The following is a 13,780-nucleotide window of genomic DNA, read 5'->3' on the forward strand; positions in this document are numbered from 1 at the left end:
TTTAGGGGAGAACACACGGAAACAGTCTATGTCATCTATTAAATGAGTCAGTGGCAGGGTAATCTGCCACAGTAACCAATCTATGTTTTACAATCGTTTATAAAGACATAAATGCCCTTGCCGGGGCAGAAGACCAAGCTATTCAAGCGTTATAGAAATGTTCAAATTAGGGAGGGGCCTATGTAAGTGACTGCGGCAACTACACTTTGCAATTTTTAAAAAATTGCGACTGTTCTAGTTATTAATGTTCTGCTTGATAAGCGCCAACTCTAAACCCCTTGGAAGTGCATTAAAAATCACACCCGTGTGAAGTGAGGGGTGCTCTTATCATCGTACATCATCCAATAAAAAATGAATACTTAACTAATATACTCAACTTATGTTATTATCTTTTAACCATTATACAATGTTTAAAAAAAACTCATCTTTTCACCATGATCATGTAAGATGTGTGATGATCGGGGATCATATCATTATGAGTGTATTGTTGTGAGATATTATGAATAGCCTTTGTATGGGCATATTTATATTTACTATAGAGTTCTCACATTGTTATCGGCTACACAGTACCAGGGTGGGGGGAGTGGTTGCCTGTGTTTTCCCTAATCCTCCGCAGGTGGACTGAGTGATGATTGACACCTAGAGAAGCTGGCCCGTCTGTCAGGGAGTGATCGGCCCTGACTGGCTGTCGGTCTAGAGTGGGAGTGCTCCTGATCACCTATGCTATATCAGTCAGTCTGTTCCTGGAAGGCGGTGGGGAGACAGGCCGGAATCCTCTCTCTCTCCCAGCCGCCACACTGACTGTGGACTTTTGCCATTCTGTTTGATATTTAGTTTTGGCCCTTCGGAAATGACTCTTTGCTCTTCAGTTGTAGTGTTAATTTGTGTCTGTTTGCTAGGTCTTTTCTTTTGAGTTTGATTTGTGTTCTGTAAAACATTCGTTATTCCATTACTTAATTCATCCTTATGTAAATAAATATTCGCATTTTGAAGCTGGTTTCCTGTCGATCCATTCAATGTTACACGTAATTACCATAGAGTATATAAAAGGATAGAGACTGAACTGGCGCGAAGCTCCGCCCCCCCAGCTATTCATGTCAGTGGAAGTTGCTCAGTGGCGTTTTGAAGCACCCAGAAGACTGCCGGAAGTACCGTCTCAGAACGTCTACTTCCGCATTTGACCACCAAATTTTGGTGGTCAAATGCGGAAGTGCAACCAAGCGCTCAATGTTAAAGCCCAGCTGCACGGGGTTTCCCGGTCATGAATCCACGGGTCCGCCTGTAGTCCCTCCTCCTACCACTAGGGAGGAGAGCTTCAACGTTGGAAAGTCTGCCTGCCCCCTTGGTAATTACCCCTAGACATATTGGGTTGTAACAGATGACAACTGGATTTATGTGATTGGTTACCGATTTGCTCGTCTACATATGACGAACATTTTCCTTTCATTGTCAATGGCATTTAATGTTTGTGTTGCCACAAATTTACATCATATTTCAGCACATATCACTGTGCAAAAAGCATGGAATACGGATGTGTATATTACAGGAAACTCTGTACCATCACACCTGTATATTACCGTATATTACTGTATATGCCTGCTAAACTAGAAGTTTACGGGCAAATCTAGTGCCCACAATTGTCCATTGACTCCTGTTTTTACGCAGTGTATGACGTAAATCTTCCTTTCATTGTTAATGGCAAATGTGAGACGTGACGGGACAAAAATATGTATATAGGAAGGGGCCCCTAAAAAAAAAGGCACTTTGGACATCGGCTGCAAAGGGAAGCACTTACAGAGAAGCTCTTCCTTCAAAATGTCTTTGGAAGGTCTTCTGTCCTCAATGAGTTATCTGGTGAGTCTTTAGAGACCCTCTACCGCTGAACCTTGCCCCACACTGGTCACATTCTCTCCTGTATGAATTCTTCTCTGGTGAAGTTTGACATGACTGCTCTGGCTGAACCGTTTCCCACACTGGCCACAAGCGTAGGGCTTCTCTCCTGTATGAATTATCTGGTGACATTTGACCTGACTGCTCTTGCTGAACCGTTTCCCACACTGATCACAGGCGTAGGGCTTCTCTCCTGTATGAATTATCTGGTGAACTTTGACATAACCGCTCTGGCTGAACCGTTTCCCACACTGGCCACATGCGTAGGGCTTCTCTCCTGTATGACTTCTCTGGTGAACTTTGAGACTACCTCTCTCGCTGAACCGTTTCCCACACTGGTCACAGGCGTAGGGCTTCTCTCCTGTATGAACTCTCTGGTGAAGTTTGAGATGACCTCTCTCGCTGAACCGTTTCCCACACTGGTCACAGGCATAGGGCTTCTCTCCTGTATGAACTCTCTGGTGAAGTTTGAGATGACCCCTCTGGCTGAACCGTTTCCCACACTGGTCACAGGCGTAGGGCTTCTCTCCTGTATGAATTCTCTGGTGTTGTTCGAGATGACTCCTCTGGCTGAACCTAGTCCCACACTGGTCACAGGCATAGGGCTTCTCTCCTGTATGAATTCTCTGGTGTTTTTCGAGATTACGCCTCAGGCTGAACCTAGTCCCACACTGGTCACAGTAGTAGGGCTTCTCTCCTGTATGAATTATCTGGTGATCTTTTAGACTACTGCTCCTGTTGAACCTACTCCCACACTGGTCACAGGCGTAGGGCTTCTCTCCTGTATGCATTATCTGGTGTTGTTTGAGAGTACGTCCCTGACTGAACCGTTTCCCACACTGGTCACAGGCATAGGGCTTCTCTCCTGTATGAATTATCTGGTGTTGTTCGAGATGACTCCTCTGGCTGAACCTAGTCCCACACTGGTCACAGGCGTAGGGCTTCTCTCCTGTATGAATTCTCTGGTGTTTTTCGAGATTACGCCTGTGGCTGAACCTAGTCGCACACTGGTCACAGTAGTAGGGCTTCTCTCCTGTATGAATTATCTGGTGATCTTTTAGACCACTGCTCCTGTTGAACCTACTCCCACACTGGTCACAGGCGTAGGGCTTCTCTCCTGTATGAATTATCTGGTGATGTCTGAGGTTGATGCTGTGGCTGAACCGTTTCCCACACTGGTCACAGGCGTAGGGCTTCTCTCCTGTATGAATTCTCTGGTGTTGTTCGAGATTACTCCTCTGGCTGAACCTACTCCCACACTGGTCACAGGTGTAGGGCTTCTCTCCTGTATGAATTCTCTGGTGACATCTGAGATCACTGCTCCGACTGAACCTACTCCCACACTGGTCACAGTGGTAGGGCTTCTCTCCTGTATGAATTCTCTGGCGATGTTTGAGTCGGCTGTTTCTGCTGTAGATAGGTTTCGTCAGTGGTAGTTGGGCAGGAAAAACATCTTGGATGGAAAATGAGGAGAGAGAGAGAGAAAGCATAACATGAAATAACATGGAAGGTCTGTTGTATTACCAACTAATAATAATAATAATAATAATAATAATAATAATAACAATAATAATAATAATAATAATGCACCTGTCTACTTCTATGTGGTTAATACACTATCTTTTTTAATACAGACAGCAACAGCAACTGCCTGGCACAGATTGGCCTTGGAACATTTTGGCCAGATGACATCCAGCTGTGATTACAATGCATGAAATTAGGATCTTATTAATGTGGACCAGTATCGATGCGACTCAAACATAATGGATAATAACCACATAATAATGAACCCTACAAACCCTCCCGCGCACTCAGATCAGCCAACGCAGGGAAGCTGGAAGTACCCTCACTAAAAACGCCGGGACAACGCTCCACACGTCCCAAACTCTTCTCCCTTCTGGCCCCAAAACTGTGGAATGCACTTCCCGTTGCAATCAGAACTGCAGCATCACTCCCGATCTTCCGCCGTAGTCTGAAAACCCACCTTTTCAGACTCCATCATGGCCCATAGCACTTACCCTACCCCCCTTAGACAGCACTTCTTAGACTTATATAGCATTTGAAACAGACTTATAGCATGTCATGTAGACAGCACAATAAGTGCATTGTATGTAGTCATAGCACTTCATAGTATATATGTACAGCATAGTATAGCATATATGTATAGTTTATATGTATAGTGTCATTATATAGATATGTTCTAGTTATAGTTTATATGTATAGTGTCATTATATAGATATGTTCTAGTCACGTTCTTAGCTTACGCATGTTTCGCGATAAAGGATTCTGTGATTAAGAGCGTCTGCTAAATGCCTAAATTGTAAATTGTAAATTGTAATAATCTGGAGAGAGCATGGCAATACAGGTCATAAATAAGGTTAACCAAAGAGTGAAATTCCTCGCAAGAACATACACTACCCTCCTCACATGCCTAGGTGGGCCTACATTGAAGGGCCCGCCGCTCCACCACCACCTCGCCCAGCCCGGTGATGGCTGAGCCACAGAAACAAAGCGGATGGGTTTATATTCACTGAATTAAATGTCAAATAACCTTTTCCTGTCACAGGTTTTAGGCAGGATGTGACCGATAGGCAGGATGTGGACCGATGGGGTGACAAGGCGTAGCTTAGCAACGGCACGTCGTACCAGTATTGCATCATATAGCAGTAGGCCTACATATAAACCTATAGACCAATTATTTGTTTACAAACATTGGGACTGGGCGCACGGGTGACTGTTTCATGTAATCAATTCCCAACAGATCTCCAAACCTGTTGTTTTGGGGAGCGCTGGTTTCAGTCCATTCAACCTCCTCTTGTGAGTTGGCTAGTGAGATGCACCCTAGGAGACATTTATACTTCAAAGCCCAACAGTATTGCGCACAGAGAACAGCTGATATACAAGCTCACATCACATCGCAGATGCGACTGTTGTGAGCGTAGACGTCTGCGTGCGCGACACCATCGCGGGACAAAGCATAAATTATACTTGATGGACTGCAGGTGCGCGTGCAGCCGTGCACAAATAGGCTCTGCTGCCGTGTTCATGAGCGCACCTCCCGTTCTTATGACAGCGACTGGAGGTGTGGTTTTGAGGACAACTGTTTTGAATTGCTATTATTGTTCAAACACAACAGAAACCAAGGATTATATATTTCAAGGGCGAGAGATCACAATAAAACTCCTAATCATTCTTCCTCCACACTGGGAGAAAAACAGCATCTGAAAGTTTGATGGGGCATTTTTTACATGTGAGTGCAGTTAGAACTTTTCTATTGCATCTTATGAGAGGTGGTGTTCTTCTGCTGCCTTTATGCGCGCGCATGCCGTTTCTTATCAGTGTGACGTCGTCTGATAAGGCGTCTATAAGCGCAGAGGAGAGGCTCTCTCTCTTCTGTTTGCGCTAGCCAGAGAACTCAACTAGAGACTTTCTGTTAATCATTTGCTCTGCAAACACATCTTTTCATTTTTGAGGCCTCGGTCTCTCTTCTGTATCGCTTTTCTTCTGCCATTAAACAACTGTTATCTCTTTTGAGACTGAGACACAGACACACACACACACACACACACACACACACACACACACACACACACACACACACACACACACACACACACACACACACACACACACACACACACACACACACACACACACACACACACACACACACACACACACACACACACACACAGCTGATTTAGGGATGGAAGGAAGCGAAGGAAGTGACATGAAAAAGTGCACATACCTATTTTGTGTAACTTTATCACAGGCAGCTTCAGCATGGCTGCCTGGTAGATCCGTTCCTTCTCTATTCTGTGTAACTTTATCACAGGCAGCTTCAGCATGGCTGCCTGGTAGATCTGTTCCTTCTCTATTCTGTGTAACTTTAACACAGGCAGCTTCAGCATGGCTGCCTGGTAGATCTGTTCCTTCTCTATTCTGTGTAACTTTAACACAGGCAGCTTCAGCATGGCTGCCTGGTAGATATGTTCCTTCTCTATTCTGCGTAACTTTAACACAGGCAGCTTCAGCATGGCTGCCTGGTAGATCTGTTCCTTCTCTATTCTGTGTAACTTTATCACAGGCAGCTTCAGCATGGCTGCCTGGTAGATCTCTGGCTGTCGCTCCTCTGACGCAGCACCAGAAACACTGTAGGACGACATCTCTCTCGTAAAGACGCCAAACAGTTAATATCCTCCTTCGGTCCACTCTGATGGTCCACATTCGAGGTCCGCTTTTACCGTCTGGGATGTGACTTTACTCGCTGACATGTGGTGGTCTCTCTTGACTCAGCCCTCTGCTCCGCTTCCTGGCTAAACTCCCCCAGACCACGTGTGTGTGTGTGTTTGTTCAGAGTAGATGAGTCATTTCTATGGAATGCCCAATGCACTTCTCTCTCTCTCTCTCGCTCTCTCTCTCTCTCTCTATTCAATTCAAAGGAGCTTTATTGAGAAAACATACGCTTACATTGCCAAAACAAAAGTGGAACAAATTAACAAAACAATCAAGATAAAACAATGTATACCATACCATACCATACCACCTTTATTTATATATTACATTTAAATAACAACAACGTTGTACCAAAGTGCTTTTACGGTAAAACATTAAAAAACACAACTTCATTAAAAAACAACAAACAACATGCACAGTGTCACATTAAACATCAGAGAACATCTCATACTGTGCTTGGAAATGCCAAGGAATAAAGATACGTCTTGAGGCGTGATTTAAACACCTGGAGGGCTTGTCTTACTGTGCAGATGCAGCTCATTCCAGAGCTTGGGAGCTGCCACTGCAAAAGCCCGGTTCCCTCTGAGCTTCAGCCTGGCTTTAGGCACCACCAGGAGAAGCTGGTCAGAGGACCTAAGGGTCCTTTTGGGAACATAAGGTTTCAGCAATTCAGAGAGATAAATGTGTGCCAAACTATTTAAGCAAGACTTTGAAATCAATCCTGTATCGCACAGGAAGCCAGTGGAGGGAGGCTATAGGGCTGATGTGGTCTCGCTTACGTGTGCCTGTGAGTAACCTAGCAGCAGCGTTCTGGACTAACTGTAAGCGAGAGATGGAGACCTGGTTGACTCCAATGTACAGGGCATTACAGTAGTCAACGAGGGATGTCATAAAAGCATGAATTACAGTTTCAAACACAGAGCGGGAAAGACAAGATTTAACCATTGCCTCCTAAGCTGGAAGAAGCTCTTTCTTACTACCTCATTTATCTGTTTGTCCATCTTTAGGTCAGAGTCGATTTTAAAACCTAGATTGGTGGCAGTTGGCGTTAAGAAGGGCTCAAGGGGCCTACAACACCAGGAGGAGACAAACACCATAACTTCAGTTTGGCTGTCATTGAAGTTTAGAAAGTTTAAAGCCAGCCATGCTTTTACATCCTCGAGGCAAGCGAGGAGTGGTTTTAAGGAGTCAGGATTGTTACGCTTTAGAGGCAAATTAAATTGGCTGTCATCAGCGTTATAGTGGAAAGAAACACCATGTTTATGTACAAATAAATATTGAATATAAATAGGAATAAAATAAAGGTGTAAACTAGTAAAACTAATTGACTAATACTATCTTGTGAAACTATTTGACATCCTTCTCCAGTCACAGCAGCTCACAAATCTCGCTGCTGTGTTTGTGTGTTTGCACATTATTGTTGTAGGCCTACTTCACCCAACAGATATGTCCCTTTTTTTTGTCATTAGTCATGTTTTCAAACTCTCCTTGGGTGACTGTAATCCATGGGAAGTATATGTCTCTCTCTCTCTATTGGCGAAGAGTGACAAAGTCCTGGACCGGAAGTTGGCAGAATGCACTGGACTCAGACAACAGCCCAGCTTTAATGATCTTAAATCCTTTTTTTTTAGTAATAGTACAACATAAATATTACAGAGACTTTAGTTTTTACTGTGCAATACTTTAAAACAGTTGTCACACTCCAGGCTGCATGAACAGAGCTCGAGTGCTCAGTTTTCTTCCCCCTCAATGTCGTAACTATGTATTACTCTATGGCTATAGAGTAGCTGTGTGGGGTGAGTTTAGTGAATGATAAGGGGACGTTGCAGGACAGTTGCTGTGCTTCCTTGGCTAACACATCCACGGTTTCATCACCCTCAATCCCCACATGCGCTGGTACCCACATGAATTGTATTTCCCATAAAAGTGCCTCCCTGGCAACACACGCTATAAAAAGCAGTTCCCTGCACTTCATTGTTGCATTGGTTGATTGAACTATAGCCTAGTTCTTACCCGTTCTAATATATGAGCATCAAATTATGTACAGTGTGTAGTGATAAGGAACTGATAATGCGCAGCACACAGCACGGACCGATATCTATGTAACACCTACCTCTGAATATGCCGGTTCTGTAAACAACTATGCTCAAGTAAAGTTTCAGTCCAGTCTCAACAAAGTGTCTTCTTTATACCAATAACACTTCATGGTGGCAGCGGTGGGATGGGTAATGCGATGTAATAGATCATATTATTGATAGATTGTAATAATAGATAAAATGAAGTACGGACTTGTAACACCACTCCAGGAAGTCTGTGTTAAACCATTCCTATGCTGCATAGTATTGCGCTGTACCATGTCTCCCCCTATTGGCCGTTTATGGTACATACGCTCCATAGTTATGCAGAATGTCCCATTTCATAATTGAAAATACAAGCTCTCAGTGAGCTTGTAGATCGGCTATTTTCAAACAGTAGAAATGGGGCTTAAGTGGTTAATGCATGTTTTGTAATAATAAACAAAATCTACAAAGTTTAGTATCGAATGTTTTCAAATCATTGTAGTGGAGTCAAAAGTACAGGCTATTTGTCTCTGAAAATAAATGTAGTGGAGCAGAGGTAAAAGTATAGACAATTGATTACTAAACCTAAGACTAAATATATCGACAATTTCGTCAATAAATAAAAACTAGACTAAAATGTTAGGAAGGGACTAGTGGACAAGAGATCCAGTAGCCTATAAGTCATTTTACACTTGGTTGAATGCTGAAAATAGCTGATCTACAAGCTCGCTGCGACGCGTTGTGAGCTTGTAGATCGGCTATTCTCAGCAAGTGTAAAATCAGCCATTACGACGCCATCAAGGCCCGCCGAAATACATTTTAGTCGAATAAATCAACCGTAGATTTAGTCGACGAAATTTGCATGACATTTAGTCACAATAAAACATTCCGGGTGACTAAAATGTGACTAGAACTAAATGAAAACTGTTCAAAAGACTATGACTAAAACTAAAATCAAATTTCGCTGACAAAAACAACACTGGTACTTATACCTTTCACCACTGGTAGTGTCAACAGAGGTCTTTTGAGGTAACCTGAGGTCATCTGAGGATGCTGTTAGAGTTTAACTGTAAGCGTTTTAATTAGCGACCTATCATGATTGACTGCCCCCTAAGCCAATGGTATAGTCTGAAACACCGCCTACACCAATGGGAGTCTCGTGTAGTAGCCAATCAAGTAGTAGCGACCTAGAGCAGTGGTTCCCAAACTGTGGTGCGAGCAAGTGGAACCCACTAAACTCTGTTACACTTGCACCCCTTGTGGCAATTTATATTTCCATGTGGGGGGGTGCGTCAGCTAGGTCGGGAGGTACCAGGGGGTGCACGGCCAAAAAGGTTTGGGAACCGCTGACCTAGAGCGTCCCTGGAACAAACATATTTTCAGATGGGGGTCGGCGGCAAAAATAATGAGAACTGGCCGATCACCTCATCAACACAATTGCCTCTGTACGGCCAATTTGTATACGGGTTGGGACTAGACCTGCAGCCATACCGGTTGCAGCTAGGGAGAACCCGCAACGGCAGGAGACTATATATCTGGAGTAATTGCCCCCCATGCGGAGATCATCAGGCTTTCCATCAACAATGGGAACAACACCCATGTTGTGGGTGTTGTTCCCACGTTCATTGCAGCAATGCCAGCCTTACCTGCCGTCCTGCCTTAAATCCTTAATGTTGAATAAAACAAGAAAATCCCAAAAGGTTTGCGCTTTATTATAATTTTACGATACAGCTTCCCTCCCAATGTAAATTATTGATGCATTATAATCAGATTCATTGTCTAGGAAGTATGAGTAATTACCTTAAAGTTTAAACTGCTGCTGTGTGTATTACAATAGCCTTTAAGGTGAGCTTGACAAGATTTCCTGACAACCCAGTTACTTTGTGGCCTTTTTGTCAACCTGAACTAAACCTTTAATTGGAATGATGTCGCCGACAAGTCAAGAATGAGGCATATGTATATGGTTATGAGTGAGACCTCTGTGCTGTGTCTGTCAAGTCTCACACTGAGTTTAGTATGTTAGAAATTCCAGGCATTGCTTAAAAGCAGTGCTATTTGTTCTGACTTCTATTCTGCTCTTTAGTGAAGGTAATGATCTCAGGTTACAATAGTACATATTGTAACCTGAGACCCAACATACTCTTGTTGTTGCTGTTTATTATTATTTTTCCAGTTTGGTAATTCCAAATGATTGTAGGTGCAATGTTGGATGAAGAATGTAAAGTTAGGTTGAGGACACAATTCAGAGAATTGTAGCCTGCTGTTGGAAAATGGATATACAGTACTGTAGTTTAAATTAGTTATTAGGATTTCTTAAATTATAGTGATATAAACTAAAGGATCCACATTGCAATCCCTTGTGTCTTATTAAAGGACTCCTATGTGGGGGGACAGCAATATCTGAAAGTACTTGAAATGTTTATTGGGATTATTAGAAATAATCTAAAATGTGGGGCCTATTAATTGTATATAATTATGTTGGAATTGTCCAGAATTAAAGTATGACATTGTGAGCTGTGATTTCTATGTTGATTTCATTGCTGGCCAATGATGGATGACATCTCTTGAGAGGCGCCCTTTGTTTTTATATACAATGTTATGCTTGACTGTTCCTTTGTTTTTATTTTGTATTATTATTTGTAAATAGTGTAGGCTTAATCCAATTGTAACTTCTGCAGTGCTCACACAAGTCAAACATGTCCATGACGTTTTTCTATTGTACATAATGGAGAATGTGCAAACAAAACATTTTAGTTTGTACGAGACGATGTTAATAAATTCAAAAACCTTGATATATATAGAAACATAGATTTTTCAGAAAACTGTCATGATTGCGGAGCAATTAAAACCGGGAAAGCATCTGAAATGTTTTTCACAAAGCACACTTCAAGGGAAAAGGCCCGCTCTACTCAGACAGTCTTATAAAGTTTCAGGCGTGTTCTGGGTGCAGACTCAAAATGAACATATAGAAGATGAATATAATCCACACTCTCAGTCGAGTAAGAGTCTTTATTTAATAATGATAGTGCTCCGCAGCAGAAGTCATACCAGACAGACAAACGCGTTTTGGCGCGCAGGCCTTTGTCAGTGTCAAAATATTTCACAAAGCACATACACAATGAATGCCTACTAGTCGTGTGAAATAAAAGGTGAACATGAAGTTATAGAAGACCCATAAGATATACGGCCATGCCTGTTATATTGTGGTACATTAAGCACCGTTTAAACTAACAAACCCAGAGGAATGAAGTTCTTAAAAAACAAACAGTAAGAGAGATGTCCTCCAAGTGTTGACCATTTATTTCAGCAGAGTACAAAGTACAAAGTACAGCAGAGCTTCCCGCATCCACTTCCAGCGCACTTACGTCAGCCCCTGTACTGACCACAGCCAGTGGTGGAAAATAACTTTTACGTAAGTACTGTACTTAAGTACAATTCGGAGGTATTTGTACTTTACTTGAGTATTTCCAATTTCCAGTACTTTTGCTTCTACTCCACTACATCTCTGAGCCAAAATCTGTACTTTTACTCTTACACTACAATTATTTGAAAACTTTAGTTACTAGTTACTTTGGAGATTTTAATTTTGATTAGAAAACCACTTCAACCCTATACATTCCGGCCATTTGAAAATAGCCGATCTACAAGCTCACAATGGTCGCAAGTTCGCAACGCATTTATATTATATAATGTGATGTCATGTGAAGTTATATTATATAACGTGATGTTGTGAAGTTAACAGAAAGCAGGTTCACTTTCCTGGCAAAACGTTCTCAGACCAAGAACAATAGTGTGTTGCCTTGCCTATGGCAACCACACTAATTATGAGTGAATCTATTATTATTATTGGTGTGGTTGCCCAAAGGGCAAACAGACTATAGTTATTGTCACACTTTTTTATAATTTTTCTTCCGGAGTAACCAACCTAACTTTTGCTGTGATTGGCCGAGCTTTGCATAACGTTTGTAGTAGCTGATTGGCTGTTGTTGGTTACGTAACCAATCTATGTTTTACAATCGTTTATAAAGACTTAAATGCCCTTGCAGGGGCAGAAGACCAAGCTATTCAAGCGTTATAGAAATGTTCAAATTAGGGAGGGGCCTATGTAAGCGACTGCAGCAACAACACTTTGCAATTTTTCAAAAATTGCAACTTTTCCAGTTATTAATGTTCTGCTTGATAAGCTCCAACTCTAAACCCCTGGGAAGTGCATTAAAAATAACCCGTGTGAAGTGAGGGCCGCTCTTATCATCGTACATCATCCAACAAAAAATGAATATACTTAACTTATATACTCAACGTATGTTATTATCTTTTAACCATGATACAATGTTACAAAAAACTAATCTTTTCACCATGATCATGTATGATGAAAACTATGTGATTGGTTACCGATTTGCTCGTCTACATATGATGTAAATTTTCCTTTCATTGTCAATGGCATTTATGTTTGTGTTGCCACAAATTTACATTATATTTCAGCACATATCACTGTGCAAAAAGCATGGAATATGATGTTTATATTACAGGAAACTCCCGAATTGTACCATCACACCTGTATATTACCGTATATTACTGTATATGCCTGCTAAACTAGAAGTTTACGGGCAAATCTAGTGCCCATAATTGTCTGTTGACTCCTCTTTTCATGCAGTATATGACGTAAATCTTCCTTTCATTGTTAATGGCAAATGTGAGACGTGACGGGACAAAAATATGTATATAGGAGGGGCTAGCACCCCTAAAAAAAGGCACTTTGGGCATCGGCGGCAAAGGGAAGCACTTACAGAGAAGCTCTTCCTTCAAAATGTCTTTGGAAGGTCTTCTGTCCTCAATGAGTTATCTGGTGAGTCTTTAGAGACCCTCTACCGCTGAACCTTGCCCCACACTGTTCACATTCTCTCCTGTATGAATTATCTGGTGAAGTTTGAGATGATCACTCCGACTGAACCTACTCCCACACTGGTCACAGGCGTAGGGCTTCTCTCCTGTATGAATTCTCTGGTGAACTTTGAGACTACCGCTCTCGCTGAACCGTTTCCCACACTGGTCACAGGCATAGGGCTTCTCTCCTGTATGAATTATCTGGTGACGTTTGACATGACTGCTCTGGCTGAAACGTTTCCCACACTGATCACAGGCGTAGGGCTTCTCTCCTGTATGAATTATCTGGTGAACTTTGAGACTACCGCTCTCGCTGAATCGTTTCCCACACTGGTCACAGGCGCAGAGCTTCAACCCTGTATGAATTCTCTGGTGTAGTTTGAGATGACTGCACCGTCTGAACCTACTCCCACACTGGTCACAGGCGTAGGGCTTCTCTCCTGTATGAATTCTCTGGTGACGTTTGAGTTCACTGCCCGTGCTGAATCTGGAAGCACACTGGTCACAGGCGTAGGGCTTCCCTCCTGTATGAATTCTCTGGTGATGTCTGAGATTACTCCTCTGGCTGAACCTAGTCCCACACTGGTCACAGGCGTAGGGCTTCTCTCCTGTATGAATTATCTGGTGTTGTTTGAGATGAAGCCTCTGGCTGAACCTAGTCCCACACTGGTCACAGGCGTAGGGCTTCTCTCCTGTATGAATTCTCTGGT

General features: G+C 42.5%; 1 protein-coding gene across 1 annotated transcript; it reads right to left on the reverse strand.

Annotated features, from left to right (window-relative positions):
• Positions 1-1,481: 1,481 nt before the first annotated feature.
• LOC306935507 (uncharacterized protein) lies at positions 1,482-6,149 on the reverse strand. Its single transcript, XM_079518608.1, has 2 exons — positions 5,639-6,149; positions 1,482-3,343 (listed from the first exon to the last, which is right to left on the reverse strand). The coding sequence occupies exons 1-2, from the start codon at positions 6,054-6,056 to the stop codon at positions 1,863-1,865; spliced, it is 1,899 nt and encodes a 632-aa protein (XP_079374734.1). The 5' UTR covers positions 6,057-6,149; the 3' UTR covers positions 1,482-1,862.
• Between the last annotated feature and the right edge of the window lie 7,631 nt (positions 6,150-13,780).

This window comes from Electrona antarctica (genome assembly GCF_951216825.1).
Source record: "Electrona antarctica genome assembly, chromosome: 13".
Taxonomy (NCBI): Eukaryota; Metazoa; Chordata; class Actinopteri; order Myctophiformes; family Myctophidae; genus Electrona; species Electrona antarctica.

Excerpts from the sequence above, each read along its gene's own strand:
- LOC306935507 (XM_079518608.1), bottom strand. The coding sequence starts at position 6,056 with ATGTCGTCCTACAGTGTTTCTGGTGCTGCGTCAGAGGAGCGACAGCCA. Across the intron at positions 3,344-5,638 it reads GATAAAGTTACACAAAATAG|ATGTTTTTCCTGCCCAACTA; the intron begins GTATGTGCACTT and ends TTTCCATCCAAG.